This window comes from Malus domestica, chromosome 03, assembly GCF_042453785.1.
Source record: "Malus domestica chromosome 03, GDT2T_hap1".
NCBI lineage: Eukaryota > Viridiplantae > Streptophyta > Magnoliopsida > Rosales > Rosaceae > Malus > Malus domestica.
The window spans coordinates 8,947,650-8,963,490 of NC_091663.1; the positions used below are offsets into that span (position 1 = coordinate 8,947,650).

A 15,841-nucleotide genomic window follows, 5' to 3' on the forward strand; every position below is an offset into this window, starting at 1 on the left:
TCCACAGATTTGTTGACCGCAATTCTCACGTTCGCCGAATCCTTCTTCGAGATGTCCCAAAATAATCTTCCTCCGCAGCTTGCCTGGGCGGGTACTTGCAAAAGATACTCTGATGCTCAAGTCAGTCGATTGGTTTCTATTCTCTGGATTCTCTCGAGTTCTCTTCACGTACCTTGTTCTTTGGCTCCACTCCATATTTATAGGATTGCATGCCTGGAGAACAAGTACCACGATATCTCTTCCTTTCCTACTTCCTTAGTGGTCTTCCATAATATGACTGCATGCTTCGGGAACAAGCACCACGTCATATTTTCCTTCCCCACTTCCTCAATGATCTTCCGTAATATGACTGCATGCTTTGGGAACAAGCACCACGTCATATATTCCTTTTCCACTTCCTCAGTGATCCTCCGTAGTGGAGGCGGTTGCCTGGACACGTGCGCCTGCCTGTTCCTCGTAGGCTATCCTTACGGTTTACCTTGCATAACACCATCCTTGGGTGACTTGGATTGGCCCATGAGTCGAAATCGGACTTTATCCTCCCATAATGCCCATTTTCCCATTTTTTACGTATATAAAATATGGGAAAACTAAGTTTTTCGATCACATGTGGCCCTGAAACTATGCTTTTTGAACCTAGCTGAACTTTTAGCATTTCTTACTAAGATCAAATTTGTGGAAGTTGCTTTTTCTACGGGTAAATTTACCTTCAGTAAATTTACCAAAGTCATTGTTTCGTGTGCCTAACTCGCGAAAACCAAACAGGCTCTTTCACTTACTTTATGAAAGTCACCTCACATCTTCACATAAAATATGGGCTGACACTTTCCACGAAAGCAGACTAACATTTATGAACAAGGATTTACGAGGACATTACGAAGGTGGACTGACATGACGAACGAGGACTGACATTACGAAAGTGGGCTGACATTACGAAAGTGGACATGACGAAAGAGGACTGACATTATGAAAGTGGACTGACATGACGAAAGAGGATTGACATTACGAAAGTGACGAAAGAGGACTGACATTACGAAAGTGGACTGACATGACGAAAGTGGACTGACATGACGAAAGTGGACTGACATGACGAAAGAGGACTGATGAAATTTAACTGTGTAGCCTGTCTGACAAGTTACACATATGCGTATCTATTATATAACTCACTGTCTCGTCTTGTCGAACTGATGAAAACAACAACTGTAGTTGCAACGCAGAAGTCTAAAACATGTTCACACACTCGTGTGCATATATATAAACACCAATACCGACACTTGCCTTTATACATACATACATACATATATATGCGTACTTTTGAGGACATCATGTCCTTGCCAGACTTTTGCATGCTTTCCTATATGTATACACCCCCCCATATATATATATATATATATATAAGTGTACTTTTGTGGACATCACGTCCTTGTCAGGCTTTTGCATGCTTTTCTATATGTATATACACCCATATATATATATATGTAAGTGTACTTTTGTGGACATCACGTCCTGGCCAGACTTTTGCATGCTTTTCTATATGTATATGTGGACATCACGTCCTGGCCAGACTTTTGCATGCTTTTCTATATGTATACACACCAATTCCGACATTTGCCTTTATATATATACATATATATGTTTGGATTCATAGGCATATATAGGCAGACCTACGTGTAACATACGTGTGCATATCTCTGCATATTGACATGCGGATCTCTGTACGTGCTGTTCATATATTTGTGTACTTCTCTATGCACGCATGTATATATATATATATATATATGTGTGTGTGTGTGTGTGTGTGTGTGTGTGTGTGTGTGTGTGTGTGTGTGTGTGTGTCATTACCTTGTGTTTCTCCATCTCTGCTTTTCTTCATTTCCTTTGCTTAGTCTTCTCCAAGCCTGTGATTTCTTGCTTCAGAGTGACCTCTTAGTTTACAGGTTATTTTCATTTCAAACCCCTCTTGCGAGAATATTTCAAACATTCCACTTACATTTACGAGCACAAATTCCTCTTCTGTCTTATCTAACCAAATTTTGGCTGATAAATCTCCCACCCGTTTATCATGTCGAGACGTGCACCTTGGTCTAAATATGGTGGTACTCCACCACCCTTCGAAATTGTCAAGGCTCATGACCTAGGTCACGTTCCAGATGACATACACCTTAGCCCACTTCCTGCTGGAGCCGACATGTATTCGGGCCTCGGTATCCCACTTGCTCCACCCCATGATTCATCTCATCTTATTCTTCACTAATACTCACCCTATGCAACTGAACCCAAACTCTTACTTGATTATGTCGACTTTTCTGGCATTGGGTCTGAAGCTAGGTATATCTTTAGGTTTTAGGGATTTTCTCTATCTCTTCGACTTAACTGTTATTAAGGGTGAAACTAGCTTCTTTAATTTTAAACCTAGATCTCGTAAGAAATTCTTGTCATTGGGCCCTTCGAGAGCTAGAGATTGGAAGAATCGCCCTCTTCTGATTTTGAGGAACTGGAAGGCTTCCAAGCTATCATAGTTATCTATTCCTTCTGCTTTCGGTCCTAAACCTGGTATATAAATTTACCTTTATTATTTGTTTTTCATAAATATGCGGACTTTACTTACCGTGAATTTCTTTCGTAGCTTTATCGGATGGTCCCAAACAGATCATTTCCAAATACCAAAAATGCTGGCTAAAGAAGTTTGCGACGAGGAAGATATGGAGCTCTAGAGAAGTTGCTGACACCCTCACTCAAATCACCTATCTCTGCAACTCCATCATTTACTTCCCGTACTGTTTGGTCGATCGGTCGTTGCCTTTAGACCCCCTACTTAAATCTATCTTTGCTCTCGATCTTGACCTTCAGTTCAGCGGAGAGTCTTCCTTACTTGTGACTGACTCTCGAACAGAAGGCTCAAAAGAAGAAGACGAAGGAGGAAAATATGAGGAGTCAAGGCAATCGGACATGGATTCTGACTCGAATTATTCTCCTGCGATTGCTTCACCACCTTCTGACATTCCACTGTCCTGTTGCGCTACGTCACCTCCACGTGATCTTCCTGTGCCCAGAGTTGCAGGTAGGTCAGATAAACGTCATCTGGCAGATAGGCCCAAAAAGCCTAGGCATGGTTCGCCGACTATCTTTGGCACAACCCCAAGATCCATGTTATGGCAACCGGCTCCTCTTACCTTCGGCTCGACTAGTGGCGATGGTTTCAGCAATTCATCTTAAGATTGGAGGCCTGTGTTCACAAAAAGAGATGGGAGTCACGTCACCCTTGGCGACGATCTATGGGCAATGCAAGCGCTGCTACTGCTGTGGCGAGGGGCTTGGTTCATCCTAGTGACGCCGGTCGTTTCGAGGCAATGCTCGATGACGATGTCGACTCTTATGAATCTCATTGCCTTATGAAGGTATTCCTTCATTCTCTCATGTTTTCATCATTTCTGTAAGCTTTAACTGTAACGTTATTTCCAGATGGCTCTTCTTCAAAAGGAAAAATCAGATAGACTGGCTGTTAGGTTGGAATCCTTCAGTATTACTCAGCAACAGGTCAGAGAGCACCGGGCTAAACTTCACAGATATGAGGAAGAAATCACAAGTTTGCAAGGAGCTCGGAATGCTGCGACGTCCGAAGCACGCTACACGAAGGAAGAGTTGGCCGAGGTCAAGCGAGCGATGGTTATTGAGTGCGAGATGAATATGCAGCAAATATGTAAGGAGATGGTTTCCAGCTTCAGATTTGGTTGGGTGCAAAGCCAGCAATGTCTGGAACATCGATTTGTAGATGATCCTGACGTGTATGATCGCCATATGGGGATTGAACCGAGTGGATATGAGTGGTACGAAGGGATGGATCCTAAAGATCAGAGACCCCCAGACCAACCTGCTTTTTCTGATCCTATCCCAGGCAGCTAGTTTGTTACTACTTCCGGACCCATCTCGAGTTTAGGCTTTGGAGGCTTTCAATCCGGCCTTTATTTCAGCGCTCAATAGCTCTCGCAATCGCGTGGTCTGTTCTTTTGGGCTAAACCTCCATTTGTGTTGGTGATCCGTTCTCATGGGCTAAAACCTCATCTGTATTTTACTTACTATCTCAGTTGTATTTTTGCGTGATTGTCATTCACAAATTGGGCCTTCACCCTTCCACTGCCTAACTCTTCCTATCCGTTCCTTTTGATTTTCAATTTTAACTACATGTGATCAATATCCTTTATCTTTAAATTTGAGTTTTCAAATCAAAGAGATTAACTTATCTTAATAAGATACGATCACCTTAGATTTTGAATTTTCGTTCTATCAAATTCGAATTGCCTCTATATAAATGGGTGTTTGAGAGCCATTAGGTAGTACCTGGATCTTCATGGCTAACAATCGAAAAGTGAAGCTCCACTTCCAGCTCTACGTTGATGTTCCCAAAAAAAGAGGCTCCCGAAGGGGTTCCAGGGATTCTAGGAATGTAATCGAGCTATGTTCAAACTCATATTCTCATTCGCCAAGGAGGGCTTCTTATTCTTCTGAAGTCCGTAACACTTTTCGTGAATCCTCGAACCGGTCTCTAACAAGATCGGGTGGAGAACAAGCTATAGACTTCATTGTCGGCGGAATGATCTCTCTGAGGCTAAATCATACCACTCAGGCTCTTAATCCGGTTACTGACAGAATGGTTTCTCCGGGAGGGAGTTATGCAACTTGGTCTCCTGACTCTATTGCTCGTTCTCCGGACCCTTACGCAGGAGATAAAGCAGGTCATTCTCGTGCACCTTTCCGTCACCACCTACGCTGTCCCAAGTGCTTCGACTACTCCCTACTACTGAACGAGTGTGAAACTCTGAAGGGATATTTACAACGCGCTGAACACCACGTGGATCGTCTCATGGGGGAATTAATGGCTGCCGATCATGCCCTGTCTGCTGCTCACTTAGATGGCATACATGCTGGTTTTAAGCAGGGCGTCCAATATTTCCGCTCCAAGGCGAAAACGACCTTTCCTTCCGTAAACTGGGATAGTCTCTCTACCCTATTAGACTAGGTGTCATTTTGCTTGTAATAAGTTGGGCCCTTAGGTCGAACCACTACTGGGATATCTAGTAGTGATGTTGTCCTTGTTTTTCCCTTTTTGCTAGTAGATTTACTTCTCATTCTTGTCTTTTATCATACTATGTGTCTAACATCCAAGAGGTTTTCCTCTTTTAAATAAAACATATTCTCTTTTACGGCAGGAAAACAACGTCCCATTGCCTAAATTTTTTACCTTCGTACATGTCATGCCTCATTTTCCTCTGCAAACACGCGACGTGTTAGATGAGGCAAATCAGATTAAATTCACCCTTTCATTATCGATCTCAGAAACCATTCAACCTTGAATCAATTTTTACCTATTCAATCTTGGATGGGTCTTTGCCTATTGGCTTTCCTTTCCTGCTCGATCTTAGATTTTCGATCTTGATTGGGTCTTTGCCCATTCGATCTTAGGTTTCTTTTCCCACTTGATCTTAGATTCTCGATCTTGATTGGGTTTCTGCCCATCCGATCTTGGTTTTTCTTTTCCTACTCGATCTTTGATTTCCGATCTTGATTGGGTCTCTGCCCATCCAATCTTGGGTTTTCTTTTCCCATTCGATCTTTGATTTCTGATCTTGGTTGGGTCTCTGCCCATTCGATCTTGGGTTTTATTTTCCCACTTGATCTTATGTTTTCGATCTTGATTGGATCCTCATCCCTTAGTTTATATTTTTCAGCTTTAGACTTTATTTTAAGATTCGAATGAAATGCAACTTTATTTATCAAACAATAGGGAGATGTCAACAGACATCTAGGGATACACCCTTCAATATGCAAGGAAAACAGAAAGGGATTTACCCTTCAACATTACTGGAAACATAAATTTAAATATGGAAAACATAAAGACGGAAAGTTAAACGTGGTACTTTCTCAAATGAATTGCGTTCCACGGGCGCGGCACATACTGACCTGTTTCAACGTGCCTAAGTTTATAAGCTCTTTTTTCGAAGGCTTCAGTCACCTCATATGGTCATTCCCATATGCGTCCAAGCTTTTCTGTATTCAAATCTTTTGTGTTTTCCATGACCTTTCTCAATACCCACTTTCCTACCCTGAATCTTTTCGACTTAACCCGTTTGTTGAAGTAAACAGCAACTTGGTTCTGGTAGTTCACAAGTCGTAGTGCGGTGATCTCTCTTTGTTCCTCGACTAAGTCGAGGTTATGGGCTAGCTGTTGATCGTTCTCGTTATTTTCCACAATTAATGTTCTGACCGTAGGTAGACCGACCTCTGTAGGGATAATCGCTTCAGTACCATAAGCGATAGAAAATGGGCTTTCACCCGTTGGCTTCCGTTTTGTGGTGCGATAAGCCCATAGTACATTAGAGAGTTCCTCATGCCACTTTCCTTTACTTTGTTCCAACTTTTTCTTTAAACAATAAAAAATCGTTTGATTCGTCTTCTCTGCTTGGCCATTGCCCTGGGATAACTCCTAGAAGAGAATTGTAATGTGATCCCTTTCTCGGTGTAATAGCTTCTAAACCTTCGATTGTCGAACTGCATTCCATTATCTGTCACAATCACCTTTGGTATGTCAAACCGACATATAATGTTTGGCCATATGAATCTTACAACGTCATCTTGCGTGACAAAAACATAGGCTTTTGCTTCTACCCACTTAGTGAAGTAGTTTGTGGCGAGAAGGACGAACTTGTTACTTCCGGGTGCCCTCGACAACAGGCCTACGATATCCATGCCCCATTTTGCGAATGGCCAGGGTCCTACGATTGGATTGAGTTCTTCGACGGGTTGTCTAACAACCAGGGCATATTTCTGGCACTTGTCGCACTTTCTTACATACGCTCCGCGTCTCGGGCCATGTACGGCCAGAAGTAACCTTGAGTTAATGCTCGATGCGCTAAGCTTCTTCCTCCTGAGTGATTCCCACACATTCCTTCATGTAATTCTCTCAGAACCCATTCAGACTGCCTTGGATTTAAGCACCTGAGGTAAGGTCCTGAGAATGACCTCCTATAGAGCGTGTCGCTAAGGATCGCATATCTTACTGATTTCATTTGGAGTTTTCTTGCTTCCACAAGATCTTCCAGCTGGATCCTTTTTGTCAAGTAGTTTACGATTGGCATCGTCCAACAGTCATTATCCTCAGCTTAAGCTTGCTCTGGCAACGGGTTTTCAAATCTCAACCTTTGCTCGTCGATTTGCATCACGTCTGATTGCACTGCTTCGATACTCGGGGAGTGCAGATATTCTACTTCGGCCACCCGCAGGTTCTCTTGTGCGGCTGACGTCGCGTACGCTAACTGATCTACTTTTTCGTTCATCTCTCTAGGTATTTGCTTCAGCTCGAAATACTTGAATCCATTCACTAGCCCTTTAACCAGTTGCTGATATGCCTGCATCCTCGCATTTTTAGTCGTATACTCTTCAGTTGCTTGGCCGACGATGAGTTGTGAATCACTATGCACGGTAAGACAGCTTATCTTCAATTGTTTTGCAAGTTTAAGGCCTAGTACCAGGGCTTCGTATTCCACCACGTTGTTTGATGCAGGAAAATCCAACCGAACAGAACATTCTAAGTCTATACCTTCAGGAGAAATTAAAATGATCCCTACCCCAACTCCTACTTGATTGGATGACCCATCCACATAAAGCTCCCATTTAATCTCACTAGGGTCGACTTTTGCAATTTCTTCACATTCACTCTGCAAACTTTCACGAGGATAACACTCTACAAGAAAGTCAGCAATTACCTGTCCTTTGGCTGCGCTTCGAGGCCGATACTTTATGTCAAAGGAACTAAGTTCGATGGCCCACTTCGTAATTCTTCCTGATAAGTCCGGTTTAGATAAGATAGCCCTCATTGGTTGATTAATTAACACCATAATGACGTGTGCCTCGAAGTACTAACGGAGCTTCTTCTTTGCGGTTTCAGTGGGCGAATACCTCTTCTCTGCATCGATTAAACTTTTGCTCACGTAAAATATGGGTTGTTGGACCAAGCCTTCTTCTCTGAATAACGTAGCGCTTACTGCCCCTTCGCTTACGGCTAGGTACATGTATAACAACTCCTCTTGCTTGGGAATGGTTAACAACAATAGGCTTATGAGATATTTCTTCAGTTGTTCGCAAGCTTCATTTTGCTCCTGCCCCCACACATCTCTTTTCTGGTTTCGTATGGCTTGAAAAAAAGGTTTGCATCGATCGGATGATCGTGAGATGAAACGACTAAGGGCAACGATTCGCCCAGTTAACACTTGAATATCTCTGGGTGTTACCGGATCTGGCATCTTACACAAGGCTTCAATTTTTGCTGGGTTCGGTTCGATACCTTGTTTGTTCACTATGTGCCCTAAGAACTGCCCAGATGATACACCGAATGCGCATTTTACCGGGTTTAGCCGCATGTGATATCTTCTCAATACGTCAAAAGTGTTACGTAGATGATCAATGTGTTGGCACCTTTCTCGACTTTTGACGACCATATCGTTAATGTAAACTTCCATTGTATTTCCGATTTGATTTTTAAACATCTTGTTCACTAACCTTTGATAAGTCGAGCCGGCATTCTTGAGTCCGAAAGGCATAATGGTGTAACAATACAATCCACGCTCAATGATAAAAGCACTTTTCTCTTGATCTTCAACAGCCATAAGAATTTGGTTATAACCATAATAAGCATCTAAGAAAGACAATAATGCGTACCCAGCCGTAGCATCCACCGTTTGGTCAATCTTTGGAATTGGAAAACAATCTTTTCGGCATGCTCTGTTCAGGTTGGTATAATCCACACATACGCGCCATTTTCCTTTTTCTTTCTTGCCTACCACCATGACATTCGAAACCCAAGTTGGGCACCAGACATCGCAAATGAATCCAACTTCGAGGAGCCTATCGACTTCTGCACTGATAATCTAATTTCATTCTGGCGCAAATCTCCTCTGCTTTTGTCGGTGTTGAGGACAACTTGGATCACCATTTAACTGATGGCATACCAATTCCGGGTCAATTCCTGGCATATCCTAATGAGACCATGCAAAAACATTAGTGTTGCTCCTTAGAAATTTCAGCAACTCTTCGACTTCCGCATCAGATAGGAGGCAGCCCACCCATATTCGTTTCTCAGGATCAGTTGGATCTAAAACCTTTTCCTTCAGTGGTTCTATAGTTGGGGGTTCTTGATCGTTGTTTTCCTGATCTTGTTGTGGTGGGTCCTCCGCTAATTGCTATAATGGTTTATTCTCATGAAGGTCCGTGCTCTGTTGCACTTCCCTGGTTGTCTTGATGTCTGTTGCCATACTGTAGCATTTTCTGGCCTCCAGCTAATCCCCTTTGATGTCGATGGTCGTTTGACCATCCGTCGACAGACACCTTATTGCTTGACATCTGGTTGACGCTTCCCCATCCATTCGATGGATCTAATCCCTTCTCATAATGGCATTATATGCACTCAGTGCATCGATGATGACAAAAGTGACGAAAAGAGTCTTACCTGCTGCCGTGACAGGAAGGGTCACATCTCTAATGGGCTGGGCCTTAGTTCTTTCAAACACATAAAGAGGAGTTGGATTTGGCCTTATCTCTTTCTCGTCTAATTTCATTCTTCTAAATGTGCTCCAAAATAGAACGTCTGTGTTGCTTCCCCCCATATATCATTATCCTTTTCACTCTTGAATTGGCAACACGTAGCGTCACAACTAATGCGTCATTGTGAAGGAATTGAATTCATTCGAGGTCTTTTTGGCTAAATGAGATGACTCCGAGATTATCTAATGCTTTAGATGCTTTAGACGCTTCAGGGGCTGATGTTATGTTATGTACACGTCTGGACTTCTCGGCCTCCCGTCTTTGCGACTGATAACGTGTTTCACGTCCCTCAGGGGGTTGGGGTCCACCATGTATGACATTGATATCCAACAACTTCTCATATGCTCCAATGTTTCCTGTTACTGCTTGAATTCCTTCATCATTCTTGCGTTTATCTCTTGATTCTACGCGGTATTATGACAACATCTCATTCTTCAGCATAGCTTCCACTTGGTTCCTTAGGCTTCGACAATCATTAGTGGCATGACCAAAGTCGTTGTGATGAGTGCACATCCTGTTCCTATCTCGCTTCTCTAGTGGCGTTCAAATTGGGGCCAGTGCACAAAAGATTCATTTTCCCTTGTTCTCGTGAAATTTTTTGCCCAGGCTCACCGGCAGCTTAGTGTTTGGGCGATCAAGTATATATCTTTCATTAAACCCATCATTCAAATCACGTGAGAATCTTCTTTCTTGCCTCGGTTGAGCCGTGGGTTTCAAGGTAAGCGCGGTAGTGTTCGATGGAGATGCGACAATAGTCGCGATGGCCCGCTTTGATTGGATAAGTTCATCTTCCTCTAGTCTAATGATTCCATCAGCTCGGGCCATCACCTCCCTCATATCCAGTAGTGGTGTCTTGATTAACGACTTACGCATCTTCGTTCTAGGCAACACCCCTTCTCGGAATGTCAAAGTGGCAGTGTGAGAGTAACATTCTTCTAGGGTAGACATCTCTTCCGTGAACCTAGTCATGGAGCTCTTGAGGCTCTCGCCTACATTTTGTTTGGTGCTGAACAAGATCATAACATCTTTTCTTGGCCTCCGATTACAGACATATTGAGATATGAACGCTTAACAAAGATCTGTGAAACTTCCGATAAACCTCAATTTCAGTTGTCTAAACCACGTTAAAGATGATCCCGAAAGACTTGAAAGGAACAACTTGCATAGGAGGGCCTCGTCGTCTTCTTCAAGCGCCATATGCTGTTGAAAATGGTAAATGTGTTCGACAGGATCATTCGTGCCTTCAAATAGCCTAAACTTTGGTTGGATGAACTTGTCAGGTTTTTTAGCTTTTAGGATGTCCTCTATGAACAGCGATTTGCGAATTCCTCTAGTCACTTCTAAGGCAAGCTCCGCTGGGGTTTGTGGCTTGTATCCCTTCACAATCTTCTCAATTTGTTCTTGCAAATCAACATCTTTTACCTTTTTCGATCATTTTCCCTTGTAGCTCCCTTCGTCCCGATTTTTCATCACTTCAACACGGTTACTGGATGGGGCGCTACTAGAGTTACCTTCCTTATCTTCCTCTTCTGCACATTGTCTCTTGGTGCCTGTTACATCTTCTACGGCATTTCTCGCTTCAGCCTTCTTCAATGCTCATTTGCTGTCTTTTTTGTTTCACGCCATTCCCTCGTTAACCTTCTAAATTGTTCTATGGCAAGACTGGGTTCACTATTTTAGGATTGAGACCTAGCATGTACCGATCGAGTCCCTGCGTCTTCAGAAGGATTTGGAACTTCTTGTGTGGATCCAGTCATGTTTGTAGTTTGATTTTGTTTTGTATTTCTACAGACGGCTCCAACTGTTGGAGTAAGATTTCCTACAAGAAGAAATACCTCCACAGATTTGTTGACCGCAATCCTCACGTTCGTTGAATCCTTCTTCGAGATGTCCCAGAATAATCTTCCTCCGCAGCTCAAGTCAATCGATTGGTTTCTATTCTTTGGATTCTCTCGGGTTCTCTTCACGTACCTTGTTCTTTGGCTCCACTCCATATTTATAGGATTGCATGCCTGGAGAACAAGTACCACGATCTCTCTTCCTTTCCCACTTCCTTAGTGGTCCTCCGTAATATGACTGCATGCTTCGGGAACAAGCACCACTTCATATTTTCCTTTCCCACTTCCTCAATGATCCTCCGTAATATGACTGCATGCTTCAGGAACAAGCACCACGTCATATTTTCCTTTCCTACTTCCTCAGTGATCCTCCGTAGTGGAGGCGGTTACCTGGACACGTGCGCCTGCCTGTTTCTCGTGGGCTCTCCTTACGGTTTACCTTGCATAACACCATCCCTGGGTGACTTGGATTGGCCCATGAGTCGAAACCGGATTTTATCTTCCCACAGTTACTATGGTAATTAGCGAAAATTCAATATGCAATTCAGCAAAACCCCACAAAATTTATCACTCAATTGTTCAGTTGCACTACCAAAACAAGCAAACCCAATTTCAATGTTCACTCAATTGTTCAGTTGACCCATGTTTTGATTGAAAAGGACAACGGAAGGCAGCTGATGCGTTTGAAGCATTTCGTCGAATTCGCTGAAGGCATCCACAAGGTTTGTGACTTTCACAAGCTGATGCAATTGGGTGTTTGTAGAATTGGAGGATGTCGTATGTACTAAAAATACAAAAACTCCATTGTGCTGGGAAGCAATAATGAAAGAAACATCCATTCATATAAGCTTTCTAGACCAGACATCATCTCGGCCGACATTGCTTGCTTTATTTCATCCCCTGCAAAGCAGTTGTTAACTTGTTATTGAGAAAATAAGCTACTTATACTTGAAGGAAATGCTCGTTTTCGCCATTTTGACGAATATCATAATCCATGGCTGGCGAATGCTGCGAGTAACCAAAACTCAAATCGATCCGCAAGTTCTCCATTTTCATCCGCAAACGATATGATCTTCCATATCATGGACGTCGTCATCATACATCACACTAAAATCTTTATAATTTTCTGAGTTCCTATTTCCACGAGAACTTAGAAATGGGTACTCCTGCAAAATATCATATTGACATCAACGGTACACATGTTAAGTGTCTCCTGAGCCCAATGCTATTCATGTTTCACTTCGTGCAAAGGGATCATAACATACTTTTTAACAATATTATTAAAATCACACAAAACATGTACCTTCACATCAGCGTCCAAGACAATACATCGTCTACTGGCAACATTGTTTGCTGAATTTCATCCCCTGCAAAACAGTTGGTATCGAGAAAACTAGCAACACCCTTAAATTCTTCCATCAAGATGAGAAATTAATTATTCAGAACATGTTTGAATGTAAAAACCAGTCTTATTCTCGCTATGCACCTAAGGGCAAGCCTTGGCACAACGGAAAGGGTTGCTCTTTTGTGACCGAAAAGGTTACGAGCATGAGTCGTGTAAACAACCTATTTGCAAAACAAAAGTCTGCGTGCAATAGACATTTTTACCCCCGGGCAAAGCAGGGAGCCTTATTAGCTTGAGGTCACCCTTTAATTCTTGATATGCACCTCCACTAACATGAGTGTAATAAAAATAAAATTAAAAAAAGAAGAAGCAGGGGTCTGTAATTTTCTTAAGCTACAATGTATGCATAGTATTATAATGCATTTATGGGATTGAAAGGTGCAACACTTTCAAATTAACAATAATCATTAGAAGGATCCGTTTTAACTTTGCAAGATAGAAATTAACTTCATTACGATCTTTCTATCAATGGCAACAAAGCAGGATCTACTTTATCTTTAGACAACAAATCAATTATCAATTCCGTAGTTGACGCATCTGCAGAAAAACCCTTCCCCACCATTTGTTGAATAAGTCCCATCGCTTCTGATGGCTCATTGTTATTGAAAAAGCCTCGAATGATTATGTTATAGGTCCAACCATTTGGAGAACAACCTTTCTCTTTCATTTCGTTAAGTAATTTTACCGCTTCGTTTGTTAGCCCTCCGTTGCACAATCCACCAATCATTATGTTATACGTCCTGGTATTAGGTTGAACACCTCTTGAAGATAAATTTCGAAAGAGATCCCTTGCAGAGTCAACTTTCCCACCAATGCACAATCCTTCAATAAGAATAGCGTAAATCACAATATCTGGCTCTAACTTCTTACCTTCCATATCTCTTAACAATTGTATTGCCTCGGGAAATTGTTTGTTTTTACACAGGCCATCCAATAAAACAGCATAGGTTTGAACATTTGGAAGCTGCCCACTAGCTTGCATCTGAGAGAACAACTTTTGTGCATGTTGTACTCTCCCTACTTTGCAAAAACCGTCCATGAGAATGGTATAAGTAATGACATTCAGAGCGACTCTGCAACTAGATATTTCCTCAAAAAGCAACACCGCCTCATCTATCCTTCTGTGCTTACAATATCCGTTTATCAGTATGTTGTAACTATAAGCATTAACTGTGTAGCCCTTTCTGAGCATTAGTTCCAAAACCTTTTTCGCCTCACGCATTTCTCCTCGCAAGCAATAACCATCCATAAGAGAATTATAAGTAACAGCGTCAGGCTCAATATCTCTTTGCGTCATCATTTCGACCATGCTTTTTGCTTTCCCGACCAAGCCCTCCTTACAAAGGGTGTCTACCAAGACAGTGAAGGTTCGCAGATTTGGAAAAATACCTTTGCTCACCATTTCATTAAACAATCTCGCAGCTTCTTTCCACTCCCCTAATTTGCATACTCCATGAATCAAAGAATTATAGGTAATTATGTCGGGGTCAATACATTTACTCATCATTTCAGAGAAAAGGTTCATCGCATCAACCACCATAGTATCCTTACAAAGACTGTCGATGATCGTGCTGTAAATGACAATGTTAGGCTTGCAACCTCCTCCTTCCATTTTCCTAAGTAGTTGAATAGCTTCAGTGTTGTTACCTTTCATGCAAAGGCCCTTTACTAGTGTGCCAAAAGTAACCACATTGGGCTTACAATTACCACTCTCCATCAGTTTATTCAGAATCCCGACAGCATCAGCCTCTCTATTCTGAAGAAGGTATCCGTTGATTAGAGTGGTGAAGGTCGCCACATTCGGTTCAAAACCAAGTTTGAGGAATTTTCCCAAGACAGATAAACCAAATTCCATTTGGTTGAGATGGGAAAAGCAATTAATGATGATGCTTAGAGTATAAACATCAGGACGAATTCCCGACAGCTCCATTTGGTCATTCAGCGAGATGACTGCCGAATAATGTTTCAACTTGGCAACTTGAGTCAAGACTTGATTGAATCGGCCGACGGAAGGCAGAGGACGCATTTGAAGCATTTCGTCGAACACATGGAGTGCATCGTCAAGATTAGTTACTTTGACATGCTGGCGCAATTGGGTGTTGGTAGATTTGGTTGGATAAGAAGGTCGACAGTGAAACGGAGCCAAGTAAACGTTGAAGAATAGAAAAAGAGAAGATTTATGAAGAAAACAAGGCACAGGCGACATACCTCTCAGTCTGCTGGCGATGCCATAACCAACATTCAATGAAGAAGAAATTGTCGTCGCCCGCATCATCTTCAACATCTGCCGGTTAATCAGTAGGAAGATGACGAATTGGTTGTGCGTATCAGACCCCTTTTCCCGATGAGGTTTGGGGTTGGTTTGGGCAAAGTTTCATATATAAATGATGGTATGCATTTTCAACGAAAACAAGTTTTGGTTCTTTTTGACAATTTAGTCAAGTCAACAACCAGACTTTAGGGTCCGTTTGGTAGGTTGACTGAAATTGGCCTTAAAAATTGATTGAATTGGCACAGATTGGTAAGATAAAATTTGTAACTCATGTATAAGAATATGTTAGATAATCCATTTTATTGTGGATTTCTAACCCATAATGTCCAGTCATGTTCATCTTACAATTTTACACAACAAATCATGTAGTAGACTTAAGTCCATTTTAATTAGTCATAACATATCCCAACCATCCAACAAACAAGTTTTATTGCTAATGTGTGACCATTTCTTAACTTTCCTTAAAAGTCACGTTTTTAGGGAAATATAGGATCAATATGGAAAGAATCATCTTCGGATCTTTTTCACCAAATCTTTCCCATCAAACAATTTGGACCCTTGAAATTTGATTCAACGACTAAAGTTTTTATAACTTTTAAAGTAGGCATTTGTTTTTAGCCGTTAAATCAAATTTCTAAAGCTCAGTTTAATTGATGAAGGATGATATGGTGGAAGGGATCCGGAGAGGATCCCTTTCCAATCAATATATCGTTAAGATTTTCCTAACAAAAA

General features: G+C 41.9%; 2 protein-coding genes across 3 annotated transcripts; both read right to left on the bottom strand.

The window, feature by feature from the left end:
- Positions 1–7,157: 7,157 nt before the first annotated feature.
- On the bottom strand, positions 7,158–7,871 carry LOC139194638 (uncharacterized). Its single transcript, XM_070819527.1, has one exon. The coding sequence runs from the start codon at positions 7,869–7,871 to the stop codon at positions 7,158–7,160; it is 714 nt and encodes a 237-aa protein (XP_070675628.1).
- A 4,239-nt stretch (positions 7,872–12,110) lies between these two features.
- On the bottom strand, positions 12,111–15,383 carry LOC108170187 (putative pentatricopeptide repeat-containing protein At1g12700, mitochondrial). Of its 2 annotated transcripts, XR_003772003.2 has the most exons (3): positions 15,046–15,383; positions 12,736–12,799; positions 12,111–12,598 (listed from the first exon to the last, which is right to left on the bottom strand). XR_003772003.2 is itself a non-coding variant. In XM_029099747.2 (2 exons), exon 2 carries the CDS (start codon positions 14,870–14,872, stop codon positions 13,289–13,291), a length of 1,584 nt encoding a protein of 527 aa, XP_028955580.2. In that variant the 5' UTR covers positions 14,873–14,920; positions 15,046–15,303; the 3' UTR covers positions 13,161–13,288. The 2 variants fall into 2 exon arrangements, 1 of the variants encoding a protein (XP_028955580.2); XM_029099747.2 differs by lacking the exons at positions 12,111–12,598; positions 12,736–12,799 and adding an exon at positions 13,161–14,920 and having other exon boundaries at positions 15,046–15,303.
- Between the last annotated feature and the right edge of the window lie 458 nt (positions 15,384–15,841).